The 26,306-nt window shown below is 44.2% G+C and overlaps 1 protein-coding gene across 2 annotated transcripts in view; it reads left to right on the top strand.

The window, feature by feature from the left end:
- Window positions 1–26,306, top strand: part of UVRAG (UV radiation resistance associated) — a 143,590-nt gene that overhangs the window by 35,577 nt on the left and 81,707 nt on the right. For both annotated transcript variants that reach the window (XM_059722560.1, XM_014601517.3), the window contains exon 7: window positions 25,273–25,378. In XM_059722560.1, the coding sequence (XP_059578543.1) occupies window positions 25,273–25,378 (106 nt within the window). The remainder of the gene's footprint in view (window positions 1–25,272; window positions 25,379–26,306) is intronic.

Consider the following 26,306-nt stretch of genomic DNA (forward strand, 5'->3'; position numbering starts at 1 on the left):
AGGAGGGGTACAAATTCATGGGGCTAGACGTGATGCACCTGAGGGTGCTGAGGGAGTTTGACTGATGTGATTACAGAGCCGCTGGCTATTATCTTTGACAATTTGTGATGATTGGGAGAGGTCCCACACTATTGGAAACGGGCAAGTATAGTGCTTATCTTTAAGAAAAGGAAGATCTGGGGAACTGCAGGCCAGTCATCCTCGCCTCGGTCCCTGGAAAAATCATGGTGCAGATCCTCAAGGAATCCCTTTCTAAGCACTGGAGGAGAAGAAGGTGTTGGGGGACAGTCGGCATGGATTCACCAAGGGCAAGTCATGTCTGACCAACCTGATTGCCTTATGAGATTAATGGCTCTGTGGATGTGGGGAGACCAGTGGATGTGTGGTGTACCTTGATTTTTTAAAATTTATTTATTTTTAAATTTTTAAAATTTTTTTAAGCAAGGCTTCTGATTACAGTCTCTCACAACATTCCCAAGCTCAGGAAGTACTGGCTGGATGAATGGACTGTAAGGTAGATAGAAAAATGGCTGGAGCATGGGTCTCAGAGGGTAGTAATCAATGGCTTAAGGTCTAGCTGACAGCCGGTATCAAGTGGAGTGCCCCAGGGGTTGGACCTGGGTCCAGTTTTGTTCAATATCTCTTCATCAGCGACCTGGAAGATGGGATGGAGTGCACCCTCAGCAAGTTTGCAGATGACACCAAGCTGGGGGGAGTCGTAGATATGCTGGAGTGTAGGGCTAGGATTCAACGAGATTTAGAAAAATTGAAGGATTGGGCCAAAAGAAATCTCATGAGGTACAACAAGGAGAGTGGTGGTGGATGGGTCATTTTCGACTTGGAAGGATGTGGGCAGTGGAGTCCCCCAGGGCTCGGTCCTCGGGCCCGCACTGTTCAAAATCATCAGCGACTTCAGCGAGGGGGTAAAAAGCTCCCTGTTCAAATTCGCAGATGACACTAAGGTGTGTGGGGAAGTGGGCAGTCTAGAAGAGAGGGACAGGCTGCAACTAGACCTGGACAGGTTACAGGGGTGGGTGAATAGGATAGGATTCAATACTGACAAGTGCAAGGTGCTGCACCTGGGGAAAGAGAACCAGCAGCACACCTACAGGCTGGGGAACTCCCTTCTCGTTAGCACAGAGGCGGAAAAGGATCTTGATGTCGTTATTGATTCCAAGATGAACATGGTCTGCCAATGTGAGGACGCAGTCAAGGAAGGCCAACTGCACCTTGTCATGCATCCACAGATGCATCACGAGCAGGTCCAAGGAGGTGATCTTTCCCCCTTTATGCAACACTGGTCAGGCTGCAGTTGGAGTACTGCGTCCAGTTCTGGATGCTGCACTTCAGGAGGAACGTGGCCATCATCGAGAGGGTCCAGAGGAGGGCCAGGGCAGGGCAGGCCCTACAAGGAGAAGCTACAGGACCCGAATCTGTTCAGCCTCTTCAAGAAAAGGCTGAGAGGGGATCTGGTGGCCATCTATAAACCCAGCAGGGGGGACCAGCGGGGAATGGGAGAGGACCTGTTCCCCTGAGCACTACCTGGAGTAACTAGGAATAACAGCCACAAGTTGATTGAGAGTAGGTTCAGGCTAGACATCAGTAGGCACTACTTCCCAGTCAGGGCGGCTAGGATTTGGAACCAACTTTCAAGGGAAGTGGTGCTGGCTCCTAACCTGGGGGTCTTCAAAAGGAGGCAAGATAATCATCTAGCTGGGGTCACTTGATCCCAGCATTCATTCCTGCCCAGGGCAGGGGGTCGGACTTGATGATCTGCTCATGTCTCTTCTGACCCTACCAACTATGAAGGACAAGTACAAAGCCCTATGTGTTAGACGGAGCAATCCCATGCATCGGTAATGGCTGGGGGGTGACTGGTTAAGCAGCAGCTCTGCAGAAAAGGACCTGGGGGGGTCAGGGGACAAGAAGCTGAATAGGAGCCAGCAGTGTGTCCTTGTTGCCAAGAAAGCTAATGGCATTCTGGGCTGCATTGGTAGGAGCGTTGCCAGCAGATCAAAGGAAGTGATTCCTCCCCTGTATTCAGCACTGGCGAGGCCACATCTGCAATACTGTGTCCAGGTTTGGGCCTCCCACTACAGAAAAGATGTGGATAAATTGGAGAGAGTCCAGTGAAAACGGAGAGGGGCCTAGGACACATGACTTGTGAGGAGAGGCTGAGAGAACTGGGCTTATTTAGTCTGGAGAAGAGAAGATTGAGGTGGGATTTACAGCAGCCTTGAACTCCCTGCAGGGGGATGGAGCTGCACTGTTCTCAGTGGTGATGGGTGACAGAACGAGGATCAACGGTCTCAAGTTGCAGCAAAGGAAGTTTAGGTTTAGATACTGGGAAAGACTTTCTCCTGAGGAAGGTAATAAAGCACTGGAACAGGTTACCCAGAGAGGTGGTGAAATCGCCATCCTTAGAGATTTTTAAAACCTGGCTAGATGGTCTTGGCTGGGCTGACGTAGTTGGGGATGATCCAGCCTTGAGCAGGCGGTTGGACTAGATGTGAGCTCCTGAGGTCCCTTCCAATCCTAACTTTCTGTTTCTATGAACTAGGAGCTTTGTTTTGCTGGGCAGTTTCCGTTGAAATACCCAGTAAAACATCTTTAAGTTATAAGAGCAGAACCTGCAACTTGATGTCCATGTAGTCCCTTGAGAAGCTTGCATTAAAACATTGAAAAAAATTCTCTTCTTACATGAATGTGTTTGAACATTATTTACATCTAGGGCAGTGGTATTTCCCATCTCACCAGTGAAGCTTTTTTTAAAAAACCATACTTAAAAAAAATCCCTTCTGTTAAAAGTAGTTTTGGATTTAAGCTTTTACGTCCAAAATTAAAATCCTTTTTAAATCATCCCAGCAGGTGGCACTGTTGACATTTCTTAAAGGCAATAATGCAGTCTACATGCTACAGCGTATAAGGCAGGAAGTGTTTTGAGTTGACTCCAGGTCACTCGCTTAGCATGCACAAGTCTATAAGCACTTTTAAGGAGCAACAAGTGTTTTGTTGTGTTTTATAGAACGAAATAATGAATGCTGAAGTCAAAACTGCGTTCTCAACTTCTGTCTTGCTAGAACTGTAGTAGACATTTGGCTGGGTGCATGCTATGCAGTCTCATTAGACAGTGGAGTCTGTTTCCGTACCCTACTTGTAGAACCCATAATGTTAATCTGGAACTAAAAGTGTTTGCCAGTTACCTGGAGACTCTGCTTGGATATTGCACCCATTTTCCCTACTTCTTATTTTAGTATAAATGTTTTACTATGGTTGAGGAGACTTAATGCAAGTTAAGAGTGCACTGCAGTAATATAAATCAGCCAGGAACACTGTCCTGAAGCCTTGTTTGTAGCTCTGTCTAGTTTTAATTGTGTACTTGATCTGGCAAGTGACTGGTTGTCCATAACTTGAGTCGGTAGGACATGAGGGTGTTGGGACCTTTACTTATGCCAACTTCTGCACATTCACCAGGTTGTTGTTTGGGTTTCACGTGCTTGTGCTTGTTCTTATTGAGTAATGTCCTGTCATTGCCCCTGAATTCTATGCACTATTGGGATCCAAATCCTTCCATACTTTGCAGTCCATCTTCCCTAGACTCCCTGCACCAGTGCTGACTCCAAAATATCCCAGGTGGTTAAGTGGATCCTCTTCTAGAGGCATAGTGTTATGTAGTTTGTTCTACAAGTTTGCCTTTCCAGGCACATGTAATATTTGAAGAACATACCACCGACTCTGGACTCTTCATGTTAGCACAAAATGGATATCTGCACTCAGTTTCCTTACCACACTGGAGCATTCCTGAATCAGTTCCCAAAACTACCCCAAAGAGTCAGGATCTCTACTCTCTCACATGCTGCTACTACGGCTTTAGATTATGGAATCTGCTCTTACTAGAGGTGCACCAATACATCTATCCCATATTGTATCAGTTCCAGTATAAGGAAAATTGATGTTATCAGCAGTTGGCTTTTTTTGGCTGATGTGGTTGATAAGGTCACCAGTAAATGCCATGTGCATGTGCACAGCCGGCAGGAGTGCAGTCCTGCAGTTTGGAGAGCAGTGTCCGGGTGGTGAGTCTGTTGTGAGGGGAGAAGGGGTGTGGGAGGGGGAGGTGGAACAAAGAATGAGGCCCCTGCAGTGAGGGAGGGCATGGGATGGAGCTGCGAGCGGCTTGTCTGGGGGGAGGCGCTGGGAGGGGGCAGGGGTGGATTCTGCTGCTGCATGCACACTGGGACGGCATGGGAGCCTCCCAGATCTGTGTGTGGGGCGAGGGCAGGCTGCTGCTGCTGGCTGCTGCTGCGGGCAGTGCCAGGCTCTTCCCAGCAGAGGGGTTGGGCCAGGGCTATGCTCAGGATGGGCGGCAGTGGAGCTGGGATGGGGGCTGCAGGGTGGGCTGCACCCACCCCAAAATTCACCACAGCGCCACTCTTCCCAGTGCTGCTACCTGTGCAGCCCCTGGCCTCAGCCCACTGTCACCCCATGCATAAATCCAGAGACACGTGCCCGCCCAGGGGGTGTGCAGAGGTGGGAGCTGTGCCCTCCGGATGAGCTGCGGCTCTGTCCCATGCCCTGCCCCACACCCCTCCCCTCCCCTTCTCTCCACCCTTTCACCCCAACAGACTTACCAGCTGGATGCTGCTCTCCAAGCTGCCAGGCCACATATTTCAATCGGATTGGTATTGGCTGATATGGTTCATTAAAAATCAACCATTGGTATAGGCCCAAAAATTTTGTCAGTGCACCCCTAGCTCTTAACGCTGTGGGTCACTTTTAGTGTTTCATCTTTTTTTTTTTTTTTTTTTTTTCTCAAATGGCTTTTATTTTATAGCTTAAATTCTCTTGGTCATATGATGCCCTGATTGTTTTCATAAGGTGACCACTACCTACTTACCTCCCTCTGAGTTCAGTCTTGGGAAAACTGGCTTGCCCTATATGGATGCCAAGTTTGTACAAACCCGGTATACTTCCTGTGAATAGAGGACCATCATAGTTTAACAGACCTCTATTTTTGGCCTCTGTCGCCGCTCCTTTGAAATCCAACCCAACACAGTGATAGAAAGAGGGTAGACAAGTCCCACATCCAAAAATGCTTGTAGTCTGACACGGTTAATCTTCCGTATCAGTATACATAGATGGTCCCAAAACGTATTTGATGTCCTGGAGATTTCTGCATTGTGGCAAATGTCTCTTAGCTACATACCATGGTTCTGTATGGCTGATTAGGGCAGTTACAACTGTAGTTTAAAGTTTTAAAGCCCTGTCCATTTTAACGTTTTTTCACACACTTCTCAGAATCTTATGCTGAGACTCTTGATTCCTGGTCTCTGCCTGCCATTTAAATTGTTTTTGTAGGAGTAAAATGCCTTCTGGAGCTTTGAGTTGCACCTTAAACAAGTGGCTTCAGCTTTGAACTTGAAATAGCCCTTTAATGAGAAGCACATGCTTGGTTTCATTTGTATTTTTAAGAATCAGTCAAGAGTGAGAGTGAATAATAGAAAATTCATTTAAGAGTTAGCTGGATGTTTGAGATGTATCTGAGCACATGTGCCAGTTCTTTAATTACAGGGTTTTACAATCAACTGTAGCTGGAGGAAGGGGCTTAGCATTGCTCTAGAGAGATTCCAAGCATCCTTTTGTAGCGCCATAAGCAATCCTGTCCTGGTGGGAAGAGATGACCCAAAGGCTGAAGGGCCAGTGGATCCATAGTATTGAAGAACTGCTGAGCTGCTTAAGTCGGTTAAGTTACCCCCCCCCCCCCCCCCAAGTTACCAACAATTCAGTGTTTCGGGTTTTTTTTGTTGTGTGGTTTTTGTTTTTCCTTTCCCCTCCCTCCCCCCTCCCCTTTAAAAGTAGGAGCAAACTCCTTGGTTAACAGCTATGAAATCAAGATCCCAAAAGGGAAACTTCATTTTCTTCTTCCCCACCCACTCACTTTCCAGGGAGTGCTGTATTATATTGCCCCTTTTTTCAGAGGGGTAGGATCTCATGAATTTTTTAAATGTTGATTAGGTGCTTGGGTTTGATTCATTCACTACAGAAAAATGAAAGTCACAACATTATAGAGAGGTAGGGCTGGAAAGGGACTTTGGAGGTCATCTAGTCCAACCCCCTGCCTGAGGCAGGATCATCCCTATCCAAACCATCCTCTGCAAATCCATTGTCTCACCTCTTAGCAATACCTACACAGTCAACCCTGGCACAGCACAAGACCTAACACCCTAATCTGCCGCAAGTAAAGCAGGGGGACCATGGCAGTCCAATGTCCTGCTGCTATAAAGGTTGTTAAAATATGCTTGAGAGATCCCAGGAAGGGTTAATACTAAGGTAGTACTAATATAAATAGATTTGAACTTGGGCTGGACTGGCTGATTTCACGAGGTCCCTTCCAGTCCCACTTTCCCATGATTCTGTCATCTTCTAATGACAGCAATACTCGAATATTAAAAAGCTTAAATCTGTCGGTCCGTAACGCTTTATTCGTGCTCTGATTGGCTGACAAACAGCCAATCGGAGCATGAAAAAGTTCTGACAGAAAGCAGCCTGCTGCCAGGATGGTGGGGACATAGGATGGGGGGGGAGGGGGGAAGCACCCCCCCCCCCCCCCACCAAATCAGGCCTGGTCCTGGTCCTCCCTCCCCCCTGCTGCTGCGGGCCTAGACCCCAAGCAGCAGAAGGGAAGGGGGAGCAGGAGTGGGCCTGGGGCTCCGTCCTCAAACGCTCCCCCCCTTTCAGTCATTCTTGACGGGCAGTTGGCTAGTTGAATAATAAATGCATGGAAAGTTGCACGTGGTAGAGGTGAGCACTGAGGAAGGACTTAGTATCTTGGATGAAATGGCCTAAAAGACTTTAGATGGATGTTGACAAATATCTGTCCTTTTACAATATGATCAAGCTTTTGTACTTTTTAGTATTTATGCCTTTAAGTCTATAGGTCTGTGGAGTCCATCGGGATGCAGAGGTCATGTGGCTCAGTAGTCTTCTAATGCATGGAACCACAGCTTCCTAGTTAGCACATGTATTGGTCATAAATATCTGCAAAACTTTTAATTTTGTCTGCATAATTTTAATGCTTGACAGCCACTTTGCGTGTCAGTTCCTGAAAGGCGCTTCTATAAGTTGTGCATCTTTCAGAGCTGTGCTGGAGGGAAGGTGGCTGTAACCGTGCAACTAAAGACTGCTGGCAGTGCAGATGTGTGGGGCTGTATCTGTCCCTTTCTGTAATTTGCGCATCTCCTGATTTTATCTTATACTAAACCCTTGACCTACAAAACGTCATAAACTCTCAAGTTGCCTTAAATACTAGCAAAAAAGACTAGATAAGCTAATTGCACTATGCTTCTTTGGAGATTTCTTCTCCTCGTGTATGCTGCTATGCATCTTGCTGTACAAGCCAGGCTATTCTTTCTGATTCCCTGAGAGTTTCACTTAACCAGCTACATCACGGAGGAGCTTCATTTCTGAGAAATGAATACACATGGAAGATCGCCAAATTGTTGCAGGTGTTCCAGTTCACTGTGCACGTGTAAACTTAAAACAACTCGGTTGTGTCTGCACAAGGTCCTCTTTCTAATGTTTCCTGCCACTAGTTCAGTTTCACCCATGGGAACACCAGTGTGAGCAGAGCTCCAGGTAGCTACCGAGACATTAACCGTGATGTACTGTAACCCAATCAAAGCAGGTCTTGGTGGCGTGACTAAATGTCCCTGGTCGTCAGAAATCTTGAACTCCTGGTTCAGAGACGATACCTTTTTATTAGACCAATTAAGAAATCTCAAAAAAAGAATGTTTTCCTGCAAGCTTTTGCGCACACACACCCTTCCTCGGGCTCAGGGAAAATTTAAAGATGGTAACAAGTTCCCTTAGGTAGAAAACAAATTTCACTCTTGCACAGAGGAAGCTGAAGATGGAAGTCCATTCCTCTGGGTCTGTGACAGTGTCTTTGTGAGTTGCTCTTTGATGTGCAGATCAGATAGGATTCCTTCCCTGGTGGTATCAGATGAAAAAGACGGGGGTGTAGAAATCTTTCTTGGTGTTCAGCAGTGAAGTTTAAAGCCCAAATCAGCTAAAATTCAGCATCTTCCCTGTTTCGGGGATGTACTGGGTAGCACGTTGATGTACTTGGTAGCTGTCTACCAAGTACATACCTGGTCGGCAGTGCATGTTCAGTCCTGCTAGTAGAAGTGAAGCTGAAATAGTGGTATCAATGGTAAAGAGAGGATGAAAAACTTAAAAGAGTACACATAGGCCTTGGTTGTTGACGGACACTTACTATTTCCTTTAGTTGTGGTCAGGAATATTTCCTTGGCATCATTGTGCTTTGAACAAGTGGACTCTGATTTTTTTTTTCCTCTCTTTTTAAAACAAATTAAACCCTCTCCTGAACAGGAAAATCAGTAACATGCTTCCTCCAGGTTTTTTGTCTCTTCTTATTAATGCCACTCAGTGGTTTCTAAACTGTGATAACTGAACAGTCACGGGATATAGCTTGGTGTGGATTTAGGATTGAAATTCTACAGCTGGTAAGCAAGTGTGGTGTTGATTGTAGCCAAGGCCTCCACTTGTGAACTGCAGTCTTGTTTGGAGTGGGTATTTGGGGGGGGGAAGGGGGGCGTTTTTTAGTGCATTAAAGCTAGAGAGAAGAGCTGAAGTTCTAGTTTGATTATGCAGGCATGTTGGTGTCTGACACTGAAATACAAAATGACTAGGTGTGCACCGATAGAGATTTTTGGGCCAATACCAATGTCCGATTTTATAATGAGCCATATTGGCTGATACTGACCCGATCGCCAATATGCAGCCCTGCAGAATGGAGAGCAGGTGACTGGCTGGTAAGTCTGTTGTGGGGGATGGGGGTGGGAGGGTGAAGGGGCATGGGTGCGGGGGGGGGGGGGGCGCAGATCAAGGCCCCTATGGTGAGAGAAGCAGTAGGGCTGGGGCAGGGTGTGGGATGGAGCTGTGAGCGGCTTGGCTGGGGAGGGGTGAGGGAGGGGCAGCTCCTGCCGCTATGCACACCCTGGAAAGGTATGGGGAGGGGAGGCATGTACCTCTGGATCTGCACGTGGGGTAAGGGCGGGCTGATGCTGCAGGCTGGGGTCGGGGTGGTGCTGAGGTCTTCCCGGTTGGGGACTGGGTCAGGCTGCACTTGGGGTGGGCAGCAGTGGCACTGGGAGGAGGGCTATGGGCGGTGGGGCTGCTGCCACCCCAATATTTGTCGTAGCCCTCCCAACCTTCCCTCCCAGTGCCGCCACCGTCTGCCCTGAGTGCAACCTGACCCCAGTCAGGAAGAGCCTGGCATGGCCCCAGCGGCAGCTCGCCCTCACCCTGCATGCAGATCTGGGGGCACAAGCACTCCCTCCCCTCCCCCGCCCTCCCCCCAAGCCTTCCTGGGATGCATGCAGGGTGGGAGCTGCCACCCACTCCCTGTACCCCCTGGACAAGCTGCTTGCAGTTCTGTCCCACGCCCCGCCATTCCCCCCCAACTGTGCAGCACAAGCCCTTGCCTGAGCCCCAGCGTCAGCCCCACTCTCTCTCCCTTACTGTGGGGGGCCTTGATCTGCCCCCCACCTCTTCCCCCCCACTCCCAACCTCTTGCCTCACAACAGACTTACCAGCCAGATGCAGCTCTTCTCCATGCTGCAGGGCTGCACCCCTGTCTGCTTGCATGCTGTGCTGCGACTGTGCGCATGCACGCAGCATTTATTGGCCACAAAAAGCCAAAAAAAAGCCAATTGCCAGTACTGTCAATTTTTGTTATATCAGTGCTGATCCAATATGGGACCAATGTATCAGTACACCTCTGAAAATCACTTTAGCACATCTTGTCCTCACTCAGATTTTTATTTAATACTTGGAAGGATCCTCATACACTATGTAATCTCTCCTAGCTATGGGGAGGGTCCATGTAGTTTTCTCTTGTAGAGTCTACACCTTCTACCTCTAGAATTTTGTGTTAAATTGTGTAAAGGAATATTTATTTAAACTTCCTGCAATCCATAGAAAGTCCTAATCAGTTCAGAGATGTGCGAAATGAACTTATCTCAGAGGGTTAAGTCTGAAACCTGAAAAGAGTCTTTGAAACTTTTAATGACTTTTGATACTGATCACATCAAGCCCTGCCTAAAATAGGAAAATGAGATAGTTTTACAGATGTAATAATTGGTACGTGTTAAATCTGTGCAAAGGGCTTCCCTTAAAAGTAATGGCTTAGAATTGGACCAGCTTCCTCTGAAGAGGATTTTTGATGGGGAGAGAAGGCAGTTACAGGCTTTTGCTGTGTTTTCAGGAAAATGAACTGCTCATTCGGAGTCCAGTCATTAGTTTAGAATTGTCATTACTAAAGATTGTTGTCTTCACTAATATTAGTGATGTTTGATTTTGATCACAGAAAAATGTGGATTTTGGGTTACTTTTTTTAAACTGAAAATTGGGGATTTTTTTATTGGAGAAAACCAGGATTTCTATTCATTACCTACCCCAAGAAGCTTTTCTGAGATGAGCTATTGTGCAGTTAGGGATGTTCAAAACGTAACAACTGCTCCAGGGTAGCTTTATTTTTTTCACATGGAAGTTATCCTTAGCTGTTTTGTATGATACGCTCAGAAAATTCCTGTGTGTACCAGTAAGATGATGTTTTTATCTCGGGAAGCTTTTGGTTTGCTTTTTTTTTTTAACCTGGAAGAAAAGCTTCCTTCCTGTCAAGGCAGACACCTTGTCATTTTGATTTGGGCCTGAAAACGGGTGGCATCAGGCAGACATTGAAAAGAGGTGCTTTCCTCTGACATCCTGAACCCCCTCCCACCCTTCTTTTGTAGGTAACTCTTAATAGGGGTGAACAGTATTGCAAGTGTGCTCCATTTTGCACACTTTTAGGTTATGCATTTTTTGGGGGGTTTTTTAGGGTTGGGGTTTTTTTTTTAAGTTTCTCCCTTATGAAAACATGAAGCAGGGAGGAAAATGGAATTCTGTTTTTTTTTTTTTATGCAAGTACATGAGTGTCTGGTCATCTGGATGAGACTCATTTCCCGGTTCTTAGCAACATAACAGGGAGATGGAAAACTGAGGCCCTTCAAAGCTATCAGAAAAGTTGACTTGCATCCCTGGCTTCTGCCAAACTTTGGAAGAAAAGAATGCAGGTGATGGGAAAGGGAAGCCATCTGAAGTACAGACGGAGGGAAAGACTTCTATTGACCACTTTTGCGTGGAAGTGCAAGAACAGTAACTGCTTTCTACTATCTTGGCTCTCTGACTGGCCCTGCCTAGCATTAGACTGGGGTGGGCAATTATTTTGGATGGTGGGCCGCTTACTGAGTTTTAGCAAGCCATCGAGGGCCGCAGGACAGGCAGCCAGGGGCAGATAACTATTAATTTTCTAAATTTTTTTAGGGGCCCTATGGGCAGGAGAGAATGGCCTGGCAGGCCGCATTTAATGCAGGGGTGAGCAAGACACTTAGTTAGTATCAGGCTCTTTCAGTATGGAACCAAAAGGGCTCCCATTTGGCTTGGATCCAATAACATCTCTTGGCCTTGTCTCGAATGGGTACTGTGTGGTGGACCCTGCAAGGATTTCAGAACTGCTTTCTCCCAATATGTAGTCTTCACAACCCATGGAAAAGCTACAGTGTGGATGAAGTAATCCATTATTTCTAGTTCAGATGGGAGCATTGGAAACTGGTGTTCTTGTTTCTAGCCTTGGAATCGGGGATGGGCAGAGCGGGGCCCAGCCTGAAACATCTATAGGGAATGTGCCTCACAGCGATTTAAAATGGGAATGTGTTGAGGACAATTTCTAAGCTACACAAGGATGGCAGCTTGCTTTTCCAATACTAAATTGCCATGTACGCCCTGCATAAACAGTAAAATTAGCTTCAGGGAAGAAGAAAAGTTGTATTCCTTCATCTCTTTCTGCACAAAGAGCAGCAACTTATTCAAGCCTTGGATACAGAACAATGCACGTGCCAGGGAAAGCAATCTGAGGTCTTGATGAGAATGAATGCTATGGGTATGAAGCCTCTTCTTAGTAAAATGGGAATATTCACATTTTGTTAATGCAATGAAAAGTCTTTCATGTAGCCTAGGGAATTCTGATCTCTCACACACACACACACACACACACACACACACACACACACACACACACACACACACACACACAAACCCCCAAAACCTCCACCCCCCCCCCCATGCTTCAGTGATCCAGTATACCTATAACAATTATCACCTAAGTTTGGATATCCATCCTGCCTGTCTCCTCTGTTGGCTGAGATCTGTCTCACAACCAGTGGATGAAGCAAATTAAATTTCTGTTAATTAATCCCACTTTCTGAGAATGGGTACCAAATTAGTATAGCATCTGCCAGCTGGAGGAATGATTCATCGAGGTGTTGGAGTACTGCTCCTCCCCTGGCCAACAGACCTGTTTTGGTAACACCAGTTCACACATCTGAAACCATGCACTTCTCACTTAAGAAAATTAACCTTTTACCCAAGAAGACGAATTTTGTTGACCAAGCCAAGCAGAGGTGTTTATTTGAATGTGTATTTGTCAGTGGAGAGATGAACACAGGCATGACTGAATTCTTATTCTTGGAGTATCTCCTACACAAAAATGTCTTGCGTACTGTTTTGTGAGTTTAGTCTGGTGAAAGACCTGTTTACATCTGAAAATGGTGAAGTGCCCAGTCAACAAATCCAACCTTAATCTGCTGGCTGGTGTCAAGTCCATCACTTTCACTACAGTGTCCTCTCAGAAGACAGGTCTTTGGTATAATATTCTCCCAATGTCCAGAGAAGGGTCTTGTACAAATCTCAACCTTATTCTAGCACCAGAAGGCCAGAAATCAGGAACTTGGAACAACCTATGCATTACCTATACGGTAAGAGCTGTTGAGGTAACTTAAAGTACTCGTAGAGTAGTGTCCTATTTCAGTTTAACACCGAGTACAGTTAAAACACAAGCAGATGGATGTTCAAGCAGTTTAGCATGTGTTAAATGCCCTTGTAGTGTTGCGGAGTTGTTTCCTGCCAGGGAAGGATTATCTCCTAACATCTACTATAATAGGTCACTACGTTCCAGTGACTTGCAAGTGGTGCAAGCAAATGTGACACGGCTTTTAAATTATTTTGGCTGTGGCAGTAGAGGAATCCTTGACCACCTTCATTGTTAGGAAGAACTTTCTGATTATGAAGGTGAGCAAGCATTGGAACAGATTCCCTAGAGAAGTGGCACCTCCATCCCTGGGAATTTCAAGAGTGGGTTAGACAAATACTTGGTTGGGCTGGCTTAGTTGGGGATGATCCTACCTTGAGTAGGGGGTTGGACTAGATGACCTTGAGTCCCTTCCAGCCTTATTTTCCCATGATGCTCTTGCTGTCAATGACTGATAAGTCTAGTTTTGACGCAGAAAAGCAAGAAGGCTGAAGCAACCTGTTAAAACAGGTATTTACTAAAGGACTTGAAGAGGAGCATAGATTCAATTTCCTGTTCCTCCTTTGATTTCTTTTTTTTTATCCTGGGTACTTTTGGTTGAATTCAAAGAGTGGGGCTTATGCCTCTCCCTTTTCCTGGGTAACCTTATTCCACCCAAACAGAAAATCTTCCATTTTTGAGCTTCACTATTGCAATTTTTGGCTCTTCGTAACATGTTTTGTTTAGCAGGCCCACGAGTGCTTCAGAAATATGCGCACAGTGTGTGCCGCAGGAACCCCATCCCTGCATGAGTTTCCCAAGGTCACACACTAACTCGGTTATAGAGCCCAGGTCTCTTCCTTTTTTATTTCCTTTCCCCCCATCCAGCCTCAATGTACCTCTTCTTGGCCTCTCTCTGATTGATTGTCACCAAAGCTTGTCACCTTTTCTGAAGGAAGTCAGTGAGAGCAAAATAGATTACTAAGCATAAAAATCTGTCTTCAATGAGAGGGGAAACGTAGGAAAAAAGGACATGACAGTTTAGTGGAGCTTTTGTTAAAAACTTAAAATTGGCAGGCACTTTCTATACTCTAGTCCTTGGGCAAATATAAAGAAATGTTTGTTTGGGTTTCATGTTTGTTTAAAATATCTAATAGAAAAGTTGCTTTTAATAATGGGATTGGATGTTTGCAATTTGGGTATCCCATATCTCTTTCCTTGCCAAAATATTTTGTTCTATTTTCCAAATCCCCAGTGTCAATCCTTTAGTTAAACAAACTTACTGTAAACTAAAATTGTTTTGGCAAATATGACCTTTCAGCATATTTATTTCACTTGTGAAAAATAGCTGTAGCATGTGTGACTTTTCTTCATGGCTTACAATCAAGAATTCGATAAGTATTGTCCAGGAAAACTCCAGATAAAATTGTTTTAAAAAAACAAAAACAACCCCCCCCCACCCCCCCCAGAAGACTCAGAACAATTTGAATAGAACCAACAGCAACTTTGCAGCAAGGAAATGCTTATTAAAATCTGGATGTCTCAACTAACAAGCATAAAAAGGTAATAGACTGTAGCTCTTCAGTTAGTAGCTGGGAATTGTGACTACTCTAAATAATCCCCAAATGCCTAAAAATTGAAGACATTGGATATCAGAGCACTTCTGTTTCCTTCCACCAAAAAAAAGCCAACCCACCGAGAAATATTGTCATAAAACAACAATCTGATTCATATAGAGATCATAAGGTCCAAGGAGACTGAGTGATCGTGCTACTAATTAGGCCTAAGTTTTCTGAGAGAATCATAGCATGGTGAGGGAGTTCAAAGGTTTTGCAGATAAAGGTCTTAATTCTGAAGTCCTTATTCATATCATAAGACCAGTGATTTTGGTGGGTATCAGGATGAGGTCATCATTCTGGTGAGGCTAATGGTAAAACTATAGCTTTGTTCACATTTTCAGCGTGAAAGACTGTAACCCATAGAGATTCTGGTTAAGAAAACTAATTAAATTCAGGAGTGAAAGATTTCAGCCCTCCTGTTAGAAGTAAATGCTCTGAGCAACTCACTGCACCTGCTAGCCACCCCAGTTTTTGGGATGAAAGGAGGTAGTTTGAACTTATTCCTGCAAACCATTCATGGACTGTATTCAGGGGAACGATTTCTTGTATCGGTATTGGGTTAATGGATATCTTGAGCTTTAGGATGGGAAGGAAATCTTGCTCTATCTTCTTTTGACTGTAATTCCCTGGTTGCTGTGATTAAGGGCTTTTGCAGGTATGTACCTGTCATCTTAAGGTAGCTCACCTCTCCGAAGGAAGGGGTCCAGTAGCTACTGTGCTTCTCATGCTTTGCCTAGCACAACACTTGCATGATTTGAGGGAATTGCACTGCAGTATCAACAACACCTGTTTTTTAATATTTCTTTCCATTGTTGCTTGACCAGGTTGTAAAGTGCTGCAGAGATCCTAGAGTGGTCTCCAGACACTGAATGATGATGTTATTGGGTAAAACTTTTCAATAAACTTGTTTGTGTGTCAAGAGGCTTGTGCTTTCCTATGTAAATAGGAATAGGATTCTGGCCAGTAGGTTTTAGCATCCTCAGAATTAGTTCTAGTACTATTTTTTTTTTAACAAACTATAGACCAACTTGTGAAGAATATGGTTTTGGCTAATTACATAAATCATAAGAAAAGGCTAGAAGGAATCTTGGTACATCTCTAGCACATCTACCTGCTCACGATCATCCCAGAAAACTATCGTCTAACCTACATCTAAACTTCCAGTGATGGAGATTCAACAACCGCTTTTATCCACCCTCTGAGTTAAAGTTCTTCTTAATATCCAACGCATCTACCTCGCTGCAATTTCGGCCCTTCTCCATATGGAACAGTTGATCACCCTCAGCTCTGTAACAACCTTTTTTGTTATGTATATTTTGCCATCAGTTTGCTCATAGTTGTCATGACTATAAATGATGTAGATTGTAGTTGAAAGCACAAATCGTCCTAAGTTTAAGATGAGCGCTGCGGGGTCTGGACTTTGATTCAAGTTGGCAATGGAAACGATGCACAGCCTATTGATGCCAAGATTGCTGTCCAACCAATTCAAACTGGATTAGAATTCAATATGTGGTTCAGGTTTTGATTACTCTTCCACCGGAGTACACCATAAGTTACTCATTGAAACTAAAATGCTGCTGATTTACATGCGCCAAAAAAAAAAAAAAAATCCGGTTCTTGTTCTGTGAGTGAAGAGAATAAGTTTCAGTCTTCTTGCCTGTAGTGATGGCTTTGCTTCATTGTTATGCTTGACATTTGTCTGTGGTATGCATCAGGTTTATGAACTGTCCTTGGCAGAAAATGGAACGTGTGGTCTTTTTTTTTTCCCCCCTGCTTAAAGCTAAAGGAATAGTTTGGCCTTCCCATGCCAAAGAAATTCCTCACAAGCACTTCTGCGAGTGATCTCAGTTCCAGTGTGTCAGACCTCAAAACCTGTAACTTTATTTGTGAGAGTCCAACTGGAGTGTTGCTATTGACTCGACGACATAGAAGTCCCTTAGAATTATAATTTTGGAACATTTTGCTTCAGCTGTGGACATGACCTTACTGTTACTGCTGCCATAGTTCTTGGCACAGCACCCAACATCCCAGACTCTCCATGCAATCAATTAGTACAAGCACTTGAAGTGATAGTATTGTGTCAGCATCCAGGCAATTGAGTTTTAACAGTAAAGCTGTTTTTATTCCAGAACCCAAGGAAACAACAGGAGCATGACTGCCTGGTTCTTGGTTTAAAAGTAAAGCCTTTGCTTAATAGAAGCAGACTTGATTGTGGAAATAAGTTGTCACACAGAATTGTTCTTTATGATAGTTTGAGTGGATTTGAAGTGTAGCACAAATCTATTGATGTAGGGGGAATCCTCCTACACCATGTACTGGCTCAAGGAAGCATGCCTGGATCTTTCTCTCTCTCTCAAACTTGCTTGTGGGCCCCAGGGGGAAAAGGGAGATTCCTAAAGCAGCGTTATAATTCTTGAAGAGTTATTAATTGATCAAATTGCCCGAGAGAGCCACTGATTTACAAAATAGCTGTCTTAAAAAAGCTGAATTAATCAGGTGTTTTTTGTTGTGTTTTTTTTAACTGGATAAAACTCACAAAAGTGCTCAAGTTGAACACTTTCAAAAGTGGGGAAGTGAAAATGGGGTCTTCAGCTCCCAAATCTTTAGGTCCTTTTGACAACCTTACTTGACACCTTCAGTAATGACCTGAGTAAACGAGTTAAAAACAGAATAATTTTTGGTATAAAGTCATATTCATATGCAAGAAAATGGGAAACCAAATGCTACCACATAATTAAAAAGGCAGTTGCAGGAGAGAGTGGTGCAAAAGGGTCTGTCTTAGGTCTAGTACTTTCCCCCATTTTCTTCATTAATGATTTGGATGATGGTACTCCAATGCATGCTTAGTAAACTTGATGTCATCTGCAAGTTGGGGAGAGTTGCCAGATGGTCTTGAGGTCAGGACTAGGATCCAGAATAACCTAGATAGACTGGAAAAAATGGTCCACAATTAATAGATGAGATTCAGCAAGGAAAAATGTGCGGTCCTGTACTTGGAGTAGAATAATTGCATACACAAATACAAACTGGTGAATGGCTGCGGTATGGCAAAGAAGGACCTGGGGGGTTATGGTGGACTATAAGCAGAACATGAGCCAACAGTGCACTCTTGATGCAAAAAAGGCCAGCAACATACTGAATTGTATTAACAGGAATGTCACCTGCAAATCAAGGGTGATTCTTCTGCTCCAAGCACTAGTGAGCACAGTGTCCAGGTTTGGGCCCCACACTTCAAGAAGAACGTGGACAGACTGGAAAGAGTCCAGCGCGGAGCCACAAAAATGATCAGGAGCTTGGGAGACGAGACTTTTGGAAAAGCGGAAAGAGCTAGGTTTATTTAGTGTGGAAAAGGGAAGACTGAGGGGGGATTTGATAAGCCTTCAAATATCTGAAGGGCAATTATAGAAGATAGAGATGGGCTTTTCTCTGTGGCCACAGGGGATAGGACTAGGAGCAATGGCCTCAAGCTGCAGCAGAGGAAATTTAGGCTGATGATTAGGAGGAATTCCCTGACTATGAGGATGATTGACCACTGGAACAGGCTGCCTAGAGAAGTTACGGCATCTCTGTCCCTGGAAACTTTCAAAAATAGGTGGTTGCCTGGGGTGGTTTAGGTCAGGACTGATGCTGCCTTGAGCAGGAGGCTGGATGAGATGACCTTGCAAGGCCTACTTTCAAAAGAGGTTACTTTCATTGAATCATAAAGTCCCAGATGTTTTGGAGGAAGTAATCTGGAAACTAGTGGCAAATTAAGAGTCCGCTATAGGAGCAAGATAAGTCCATACAGTTTCGAATTTCATGGAGAATCATTTTAATCGCTGGGTCGTCTCAACAGTGACCACACTATATCTGTGCCAAGCAACAAGTATCCTTTCCGAGATGTTTTCTGATCTGGTAAACTGGACCAGCTAATTTGCTGTAATTCAAAACTAGGCTTGACAAGACTGTTCCTCCTAGTACACCTCCAGATATTTCTTCCTCGGTCCCATGGTTTCATTGAGCTGGAAAACTTGGATGTTTTTGAGCTGGAGAATGCAAATCCATGAGATCTAGAATAGCATAGCATGCTGTATATATAGCATCCTGGCACAAAGGTCTTCAAAAATGGCCAAAGCAGTTGTGTGCATATTGTGCAAGCAACTGAGATCTTCAGTTGACGTTGTTACTAAAGGAATTGACCTTAGGTCTGTTGTGCGTGTCCTCCATTACTTTTAAATTGCAGACAAGCAGATCAGTAGTAGGTGATTTGCCCCTAGCTATGGCATGTACCTTTTGAACGAGCCAACATAATCCTGAAGCATGAAATGTGATTTACCTTGTTTTATCTGGATGCAGCTAAAACAAACTTTGTTAGGCTAACTTTTTAATTTTACAAAACCCCCATTATTTTAAGTGGACTGGATCAATTCAGATGAATGAAATTTAGTGAGCTTATATTACAGGATATGAAAAGCAGAGAACGGAGCCACTATGCTCTCTATTATAAGTTTTAGGTTCAAATTCATAACCGTGTTCCTGTAAGTTTCTCTACTCCTGTAAACGTTTTTTTTCCACATGGCTAAAATTTCAGCCATCAGATTGAATACTATAGTATACTCTAAAAGAGGCCTCACTTTTTCCCCCCCACTGCATGTCGTATGATGTTTAATTTGCTAGTGATTCTGTGCAATTTTACTTATTTCCAGAGTTGTGTGCTGCATATAAATGTGTTTTTATACAAGTAGAATTACTTAAATATCGCTAGGGCTCTTTTTTTTGCCATAGGGGGTCTTTGTATTCAGCTTTTGTTAAATGCACTTTGTAAAGCAAGTGGATGCTAGCTACAGTCTGAACCAAAGAGTTTGTTTTTTTTTCATAAGGTTTGGCTACCGGTGAATTCTGAATGCCTTGAAACCTTCAAATGTACAAGCAAAAATCAAATTGACTCGATAGTCAAAACTAATCAGTGCAGATGTATTAAAATGCTTTGTAGATCATTGTTTTTGGCCTGTTCCTCCTGCAAGCTCTCACTGTGACCACTACCATGCCTTGTGGGAGTTATTTGCTAATGTACACTATTCTGTAGTCCCATACAGCAGGGAAAAGTGGTGGTGTCTGGGTCCAGGCTTCAGCCCAGTGAATCCACATGTGGCTATGCACAAGCACACTGATTTATTTCCTTCTGACATGAGAAAAATCTTCACAATATTTTTGCCAGAATATTCATGTTGTTTTAAGAAACGGATGTTTCATAAAACATGGAAACCTGCAGTTCTGAGCTCTGGATGCTGGGATTGATGTGGTTGAAAAGCAAGACTTGTGGCTGTGTCCAGACAAGCGTGGCCATGCAGTATGTGGTGCTCCAGACCCGTCCGCAGTGCTACACACTGCACATTTCAGGTGTTCTTCATGCTGCAAGGTAGCAGCACAGGGGTTTCTTGACCCTGGGAGATCCTAGGGTCAAAAAAACCCCCACGCAAGAAAAAAGCGGGGCGGCGCATGCAGGGGCAGCGTGCACCACTTAAAACGAGAGCCTGACCAGCCGCCCCCCCCATTGGTTCCCATCTCTAAAGAATACATTTTGGCATGATTTAAACTAGGAGTAATGAACTTGTGGCACAGGCATCTTGTGTGTGGCGTGGAGCAGATAAGGGAGAGGGTGATCAGCATAGCAACAGATAGGGAATGAAGCAGAGCAGCAAATCAGGCAAGGAGCACAGGGCAGGGAGGAGAAAAGCAAGAGCAGCAGATCAGGCAGGGGAAGGGATTAGAGTGGCATTCGGAGGGTGTGGGGCTAATTTATGGCATGTCTGCCAAAAAAGTTTTGACCCCCCCCCGGTTTAAACCTAACAGACCTAACAGAAAGGGAATTGGGAGAAGAATGAAGCCTGCGTACTTAATTTAAGTAAGTCCTAAAATCTGAGGCAGGGATGGTCTGCCCCCCCATGCCATCCCTAACCTGTGTGAGATCTGGGGCTCTTAGGCATGACTGTGGTACAATAAGAAACTGGAGACGAGGTTTTTTTTCAGCAAGACGACATAACGTGCTTCAAACCGACATCCAGAAATAGTGTTGTAATGTACTAAAGAGTGGTTCACATTTCTGTGTTGCTGGAGCGCGTCCCTGCCCTTCCTTATTGACCAGGTGGAAAGCAGCCTGCCTGCCAGGCTCTTTCCCCCAGTTCTGCTGCCTGTAGGCTTGCTTTGGGCAGACTGAAGAAGAGAGAAAATGTCTTGGATTCTTGTTTGTTCATATGCAGGAACTCCTGTGTATGGGGGGTGTAACTGGTCAGAATTTGAAGAGCCTAGCTTAATTGCCCATAATTTTACCTGGATCAAGAGTCTCCCAGCCCTTGGATTTCCTGTTGCTTGCGGATGCCCTATGGAAGTACCTTCTCCCCTTTCCACCCCTCTAAGTAATCTGGCTTCCCTACACTAGTGTCTTGGATCACCTTGTTCCTGAAGTTTCTCTCCGGTTTGCCCAAACTATTTGGATCCTGAGCCAGCTGTGGGAACTTATGCATAAGGATTTCAATATGAGACTTGGCATGTCAGATTCCATTTTGGAGAGTTAGACAGTCTTGAAGAATCCTAATGATCTCGATTCCTTTGAGATTTTTAGAAAACAAACTAATACGAGCCTCTTAAAATGAGCCTTATGAAACCTGGAAGGAGCCCTTTGTTAGTCTCCCTGACGTTCAAAGAGCTGAAAGTAGGGAAAATTGGAAGGCAATAAACTCTTGTTCTCAATGTCTTGGGACCAGCCTTCGAAATTTCTGAAATGTGAACCTGTTTTAAGAGTTGAAGCACGGATGGTACTTCTGCAATGACGTACAGTTGGTGCTTTTGCTGTCTTCTCTGCTGAGATGGTGTTGGGACAGTGTGTGGGGTTTCTTTTGGGTTTTTTTTCTGTTGCAGAAATTTGGTCTTAATACAGATTAAATCTGTGATTTAAACCATACTGGACTATAATGATGTTGGGAGAAACTTGCTATGTGTTGTTTTATTAACGCATTATTTCATTTACCTACTTATGTCTATGACTTTACTCTGTGGGTCAAAGGAAGTAGATGGAAATTAAGTTATTTCTCCAAGATTAAGTATTTTGAGTTGCACATGTAACATTGCAGCCCCTCATAGCTCTTGCAGTTACCATAGTTAATGCTAATATGTGCCAGGGAAATCTTGGCCTAAAATTGCTAACTCATTGAGTTTTTAGTGTTTATGGATAAGTAGACAACTGTATCCATGTGACTCATAGTAAAAAATTGCAAGAGGTGGTTTTTTCATAAATATAATGCTAATCTGTTTTTTTAAATTATTAAGATACAAGTTTTGGGAATTCTCTAATGAAGAAATTGAGGAAGCTTTGTGTAGAGAGGCTACAAAAATTGAATCTATATGAAGCTGTCCTTGGAGGTGTACTTGATGTTTAATGGCTTTTAGGATAGTGTCATAAGGGAAATGAACATCTGATCAAAATTATTTTAAAATTTCCTTCTTATCACTTGGATATTACTTGTCTTTTAACATGAAGTATGAATTTTGTGTATAGGATTTATCATATTTTTGCTTCCCTGTGTCTTCCTTCATACTGACTTTGACTGGAAAAACGTGCTACGCAGTGTCATGTTCTCGTTTTTACTGAGTGAATTCTCCATAGTAATATCTTCCCTGATTTTTTTTTTTTTTGAGTTTTTATGAAAAATAGGGAAACAATGTTTGGTTGCTAGTTAGTAAAATACCACTATTCCTTTGGGAACGAGTTGTCCAACAACACAATGCTGCATCCTGATGTTGTGTAGACAGTCAGATTTACTGTGGGTTGAAGAGATGGGGGTTTAACTTGTCTCAGCTGTTCCATGGCATCTGTTCACATGCCTGCTAGTTACCCTGTAGGGTAGATTTGCACTTTTATATCAGCAACTATTGATCCTTTGGCTCATGGTTAGGGTAGCCATCATAGAGGACAGTCCGGTTGTCTTCTGTCATCTATCAGTATGAAACCAGATGTCTTTATGTCCTCTATGATGACCATCCTACTCGTGGTGTATGCATAAGAGGTCTAGTCAAATGCCCAATGAATCCGCTTGTGGCTGACGAGCCCAATTCGAGAGCAACACAGCTTGTTACAAGTTTCGCAGATCCCGGTGATCTCCAAGTTGAAGTCCAAGTTCACAATGCACCACTTTCTTCTTTCTCGATTTGCTTCCATCTTCTGGATCAAAGCTGCTTTATGTTGATGCCAGATGTTCCCTCCAGATTGGATGGGATTCTGCGTGCTCCTCCCAGCTTTCTACGCTGATGCTGAATGACTTCATATCACTTTTGCCCACGTGGTACAGCCGCAGAGGGCGGCCTAACTTTCTAGAGCTGCCTTGAATCTTGCTGCACAAAATATTCTTGGATATGGTTTCCTCCCAATCTTCTGATGTGGCCAAGCCATTGCAGCCTTCTCTTCTTGATAGTGGTTTCTAAGCATGTCCTTCCTGCACCTTTATAAACTAATTAAATCAGAGATGTATAGTATAAGCTTTTGTTAAGCATAGGGCTTCATCAGATGCTGGGAAGAGACTGCAGGAAACAGAGCTGCTAAACAGAAAGCAGTGATTACAATACAAAGTGTAGAGAAGGAGGAACAAAAAAACTCCTGTGTGCATGATGTTTTATCCAGTTGCACCAGCCTGTTACATGATGGATGCATCTATATGTGCAGTAATGCATTTTAGTTGATGCACATTAAATCTAGTGCCTCTACTGTGATGTACTAGGAAAATGCGCACTAGCTTATCTTAATGAGCATAAGCTAAAGAGCATGGAGAGTTATACACAGAGCCGTCCCTCGGGTAGGGCGAATCGGGTTGACCACCCCAGGCCCCATGCTTTGGGGGGCCCCGCGGAGCAAGGTGGAGCGGCTGTGACACCTCCTGTGAGGCCCACGTGGAGTTGGCGGATCAGCCCCGTGCTGCAGAAGAAGCGTCCGGCTGCTCGCCACTCTCTTCCTTCCCCACTCTGCTGTGCACTGCGACACTGAAGAGTGGCTTGTCTGGGGCATGTGAGATTTAGCCCCAGGCATCAAACTGAATTGCTACAGCACTGCCATACCCTGCTTTTGAGGGGGTCCCATAGCTCCACTCAGTGTTAAAGGCAAATCAGCACAGGCTGATTTGCCTCCGGCTCCCCTAGGATCGGCTCCGTTTGTACACATCTTTTTATCCTGCGATGCACCGGAGGCGAACTCCACTGTGCTGTGTGCAGTTGTATATGTAGGGAAATGCGCTTGTGAACTAAAGAACCGCCAAGGTGTTTTAATTCAAAAGCACGCCACTGCCATTTTTTTAGCACTGGCGCGCATTTCGCTGCTTATACAACTGCATTCATCATGGCACCAGGCGCTTTTCCAAGTGCCTGGCACTGCGGCACTTGCACCTGTAAAAACGCCCCATGTATTTTTTTAGTGATGTTTTAATGCGCATTAGTCTATTTTAAAGAGCATTAGCAAAAGCACTTTTTTAGTTAATCCTTAATGTACATTAAAATAGGCTAATGCACACCTGTAGACGTTCCCAATGATATCAGTATTGTTTTTAAGGCTGTGTATGGCTCTGTTCCACAGGACTGAGGTTGTAATGTAAGTGGTGGTGTTTTTTAGAAAGCTCAGAGTGGGCATCTAGGTGGAAACAGTTTATACACAGGTGCAGGGTGGGGGTGCATCCCTTGGTTGGAGGCCAGGAGCTGTCCTTGTCTAGCACATAATTTAGGTCTGTGCTGGGTTGATTTGTTGTCTGCCTCCTTGTCCTGGAAATATTCCCTTAGTCTTAAGCAGTGGGGGAAAAAAGCCTTGAGGTCTCCAAACAGATGCACTGTATAGAGTTGTTCAATGGGACAGAAAGGAAGGCCATAGGATTGTACAAACACTCAGATGGGTTGAGGATGTGGTTGGATAGACTGATACTACCTTGGATTGTAGGGTTGTTGGAGGATGTAAATTTAGAGAGTTTTGCATTCTTCCCTCTTTAAGATGTGCCAGCCATTTGTGGCAACCGTGGTTCAAGTGCTTAAAAAAGAATCAGCTTAATGCTTCCTGGGCCTGCTTTTCCTATTGCGTTCCTCTGCATCTTTAACTTTCACTAAAGAAACATAGAAGTACATAGTAAATGTTCAGCTCTCTGCCTCTTCTATTTGGCCTGATTTTAAGGAGTGGTGAATATGAAGTTGCTGAACCTGGATATCCTCTTCTTGATCTATTTGGGGCACACTCGCCCTGTGGTTTGGGGTATACAGGGCCTGCGGTGTAGGGTACAAATATCCAAACTAGCAAGGTAAACCATTGCTGTACTGAGCTCTGAGCTGTTGCAGCGAGGTAGCACCTGAGATAGGTATTCTGATGCCAGCTGGAGTATCTCTATATTGTGCTGTGTTTTAGATACACTTCCTTATGTCTTGTTTCTACCTTTGACAGCCTGTTGGGTCCCATCTGTTGAACCTCTCACTTTTGCCATGGGCACATGAGGGTTGTGTATTGTTAACCTAACTAGTGGGGAGGACACTAAGCATTCACTGCAGTTCAAGTTACTAAGCTGCTTTTTGGGAGACTGCTTATTAAACTTCCTTAGCCTAAAGAGTCCATTTGTATACTGCCCCTCTTTAACACAGCTGATTGTCTGCTTGCAGTCGTGTTGATTCTGCTGCTGAAGTAACAGGCAAGCTCATCATTAGAGCCACATACAAAGAATTTAATTCCTGTAACTTGTGTTTTATTCACAGGCTTCACAGAGCCCAGTGTGCAATTAAACAGACTCAGGTAACTGTTCAGAAAATAGGAAGAGAGATAGAAGAAAAACTGAGACTTACATCTACAAGCAACGAACTGGTAGGCTTTGCTTTTGAAATCTCACTTTTGCTTCAGAATGTAGTTAAATAACACTATTGGAGACTCGGGCGTCTTCTAAAACGTCAACATGAAATCTCTGTATTTTAATATTTGTCATTTTATAAATGGAAATTCATCTGGAAAGCACAATGTGCTGGATTTTGGTTTAAATATACGTTTACTGAGAGGGGGGAAATTAATAAGTTATTTAATGCTTTACTTTGCAAAAGCATAAACATTAGCTGCACAGTGAATACAAAGGATTTGCCAGGAAAAATAAACTGTTAGAGGTTGGGATTAATGATCTACTAAAGGGAAGTGTGGTTTTAGTTGTTTGGGTTGAGTCTGCTAGTGTACTTGCTTTCAGGCCAGCCTTTTGAGATGAATGGAATGCACATAATAACTTATCAGACACACACGTGACATGTCCATTTTAAATATTAACCACCTATGAGGATTAGCCATAGCTTTGTGCACTGCATGGCCAGGAGCAGAAGTTGCACGTAAATTGGTTTAAGTCATCAGAAGCTGGTTTAAACCTCTGAGAGAACAGAAGTTCAGTGCACATAAACCAGTTTAAAAAATGGCTGTACTGGTTTAAGATAAACATGGTTGAATGTAGTATCAGACTTAACCGATTTGGGTCAAACTGGCTTATGAAACTTCTGTCCCATATCTTTTCTGGTTCAAGTTTAAATCATAGTCTCCCAGCGTGCTTTCCAGCCCTGAGCTGGGCTGTGTTGTCTGCTCCAGCAGAGAATGGGGGAAGGAGAGTGGCAGGGACTGCCTTCCTTTCCCCCTCCACACCCCCCAGGCAAACCTTGGCTGGGGTCTGGGGCCAGGGAGAGGGATTAAACTCTACCCCCCCACCCCACCGAGGACAGAGCTGCTCTGCCCTGCTAAAAACTTACTGCTGGCTACTACAAAT

The sequence above is a fragment of the Alligator mississippiensis genome, chromosome 1 (assembly GCF_030867095.1).
Source record: "Alligator mississippiensis isolate rAllMis1 chromosome 1, rAllMis1, whole genome shotgun sequence".
Classification (NCBI taxonomy): Eukaryota; Metazoa; Chordata; order Crocodylia; family Alligatoridae; genus Alligator; species Alligator mississippiensis.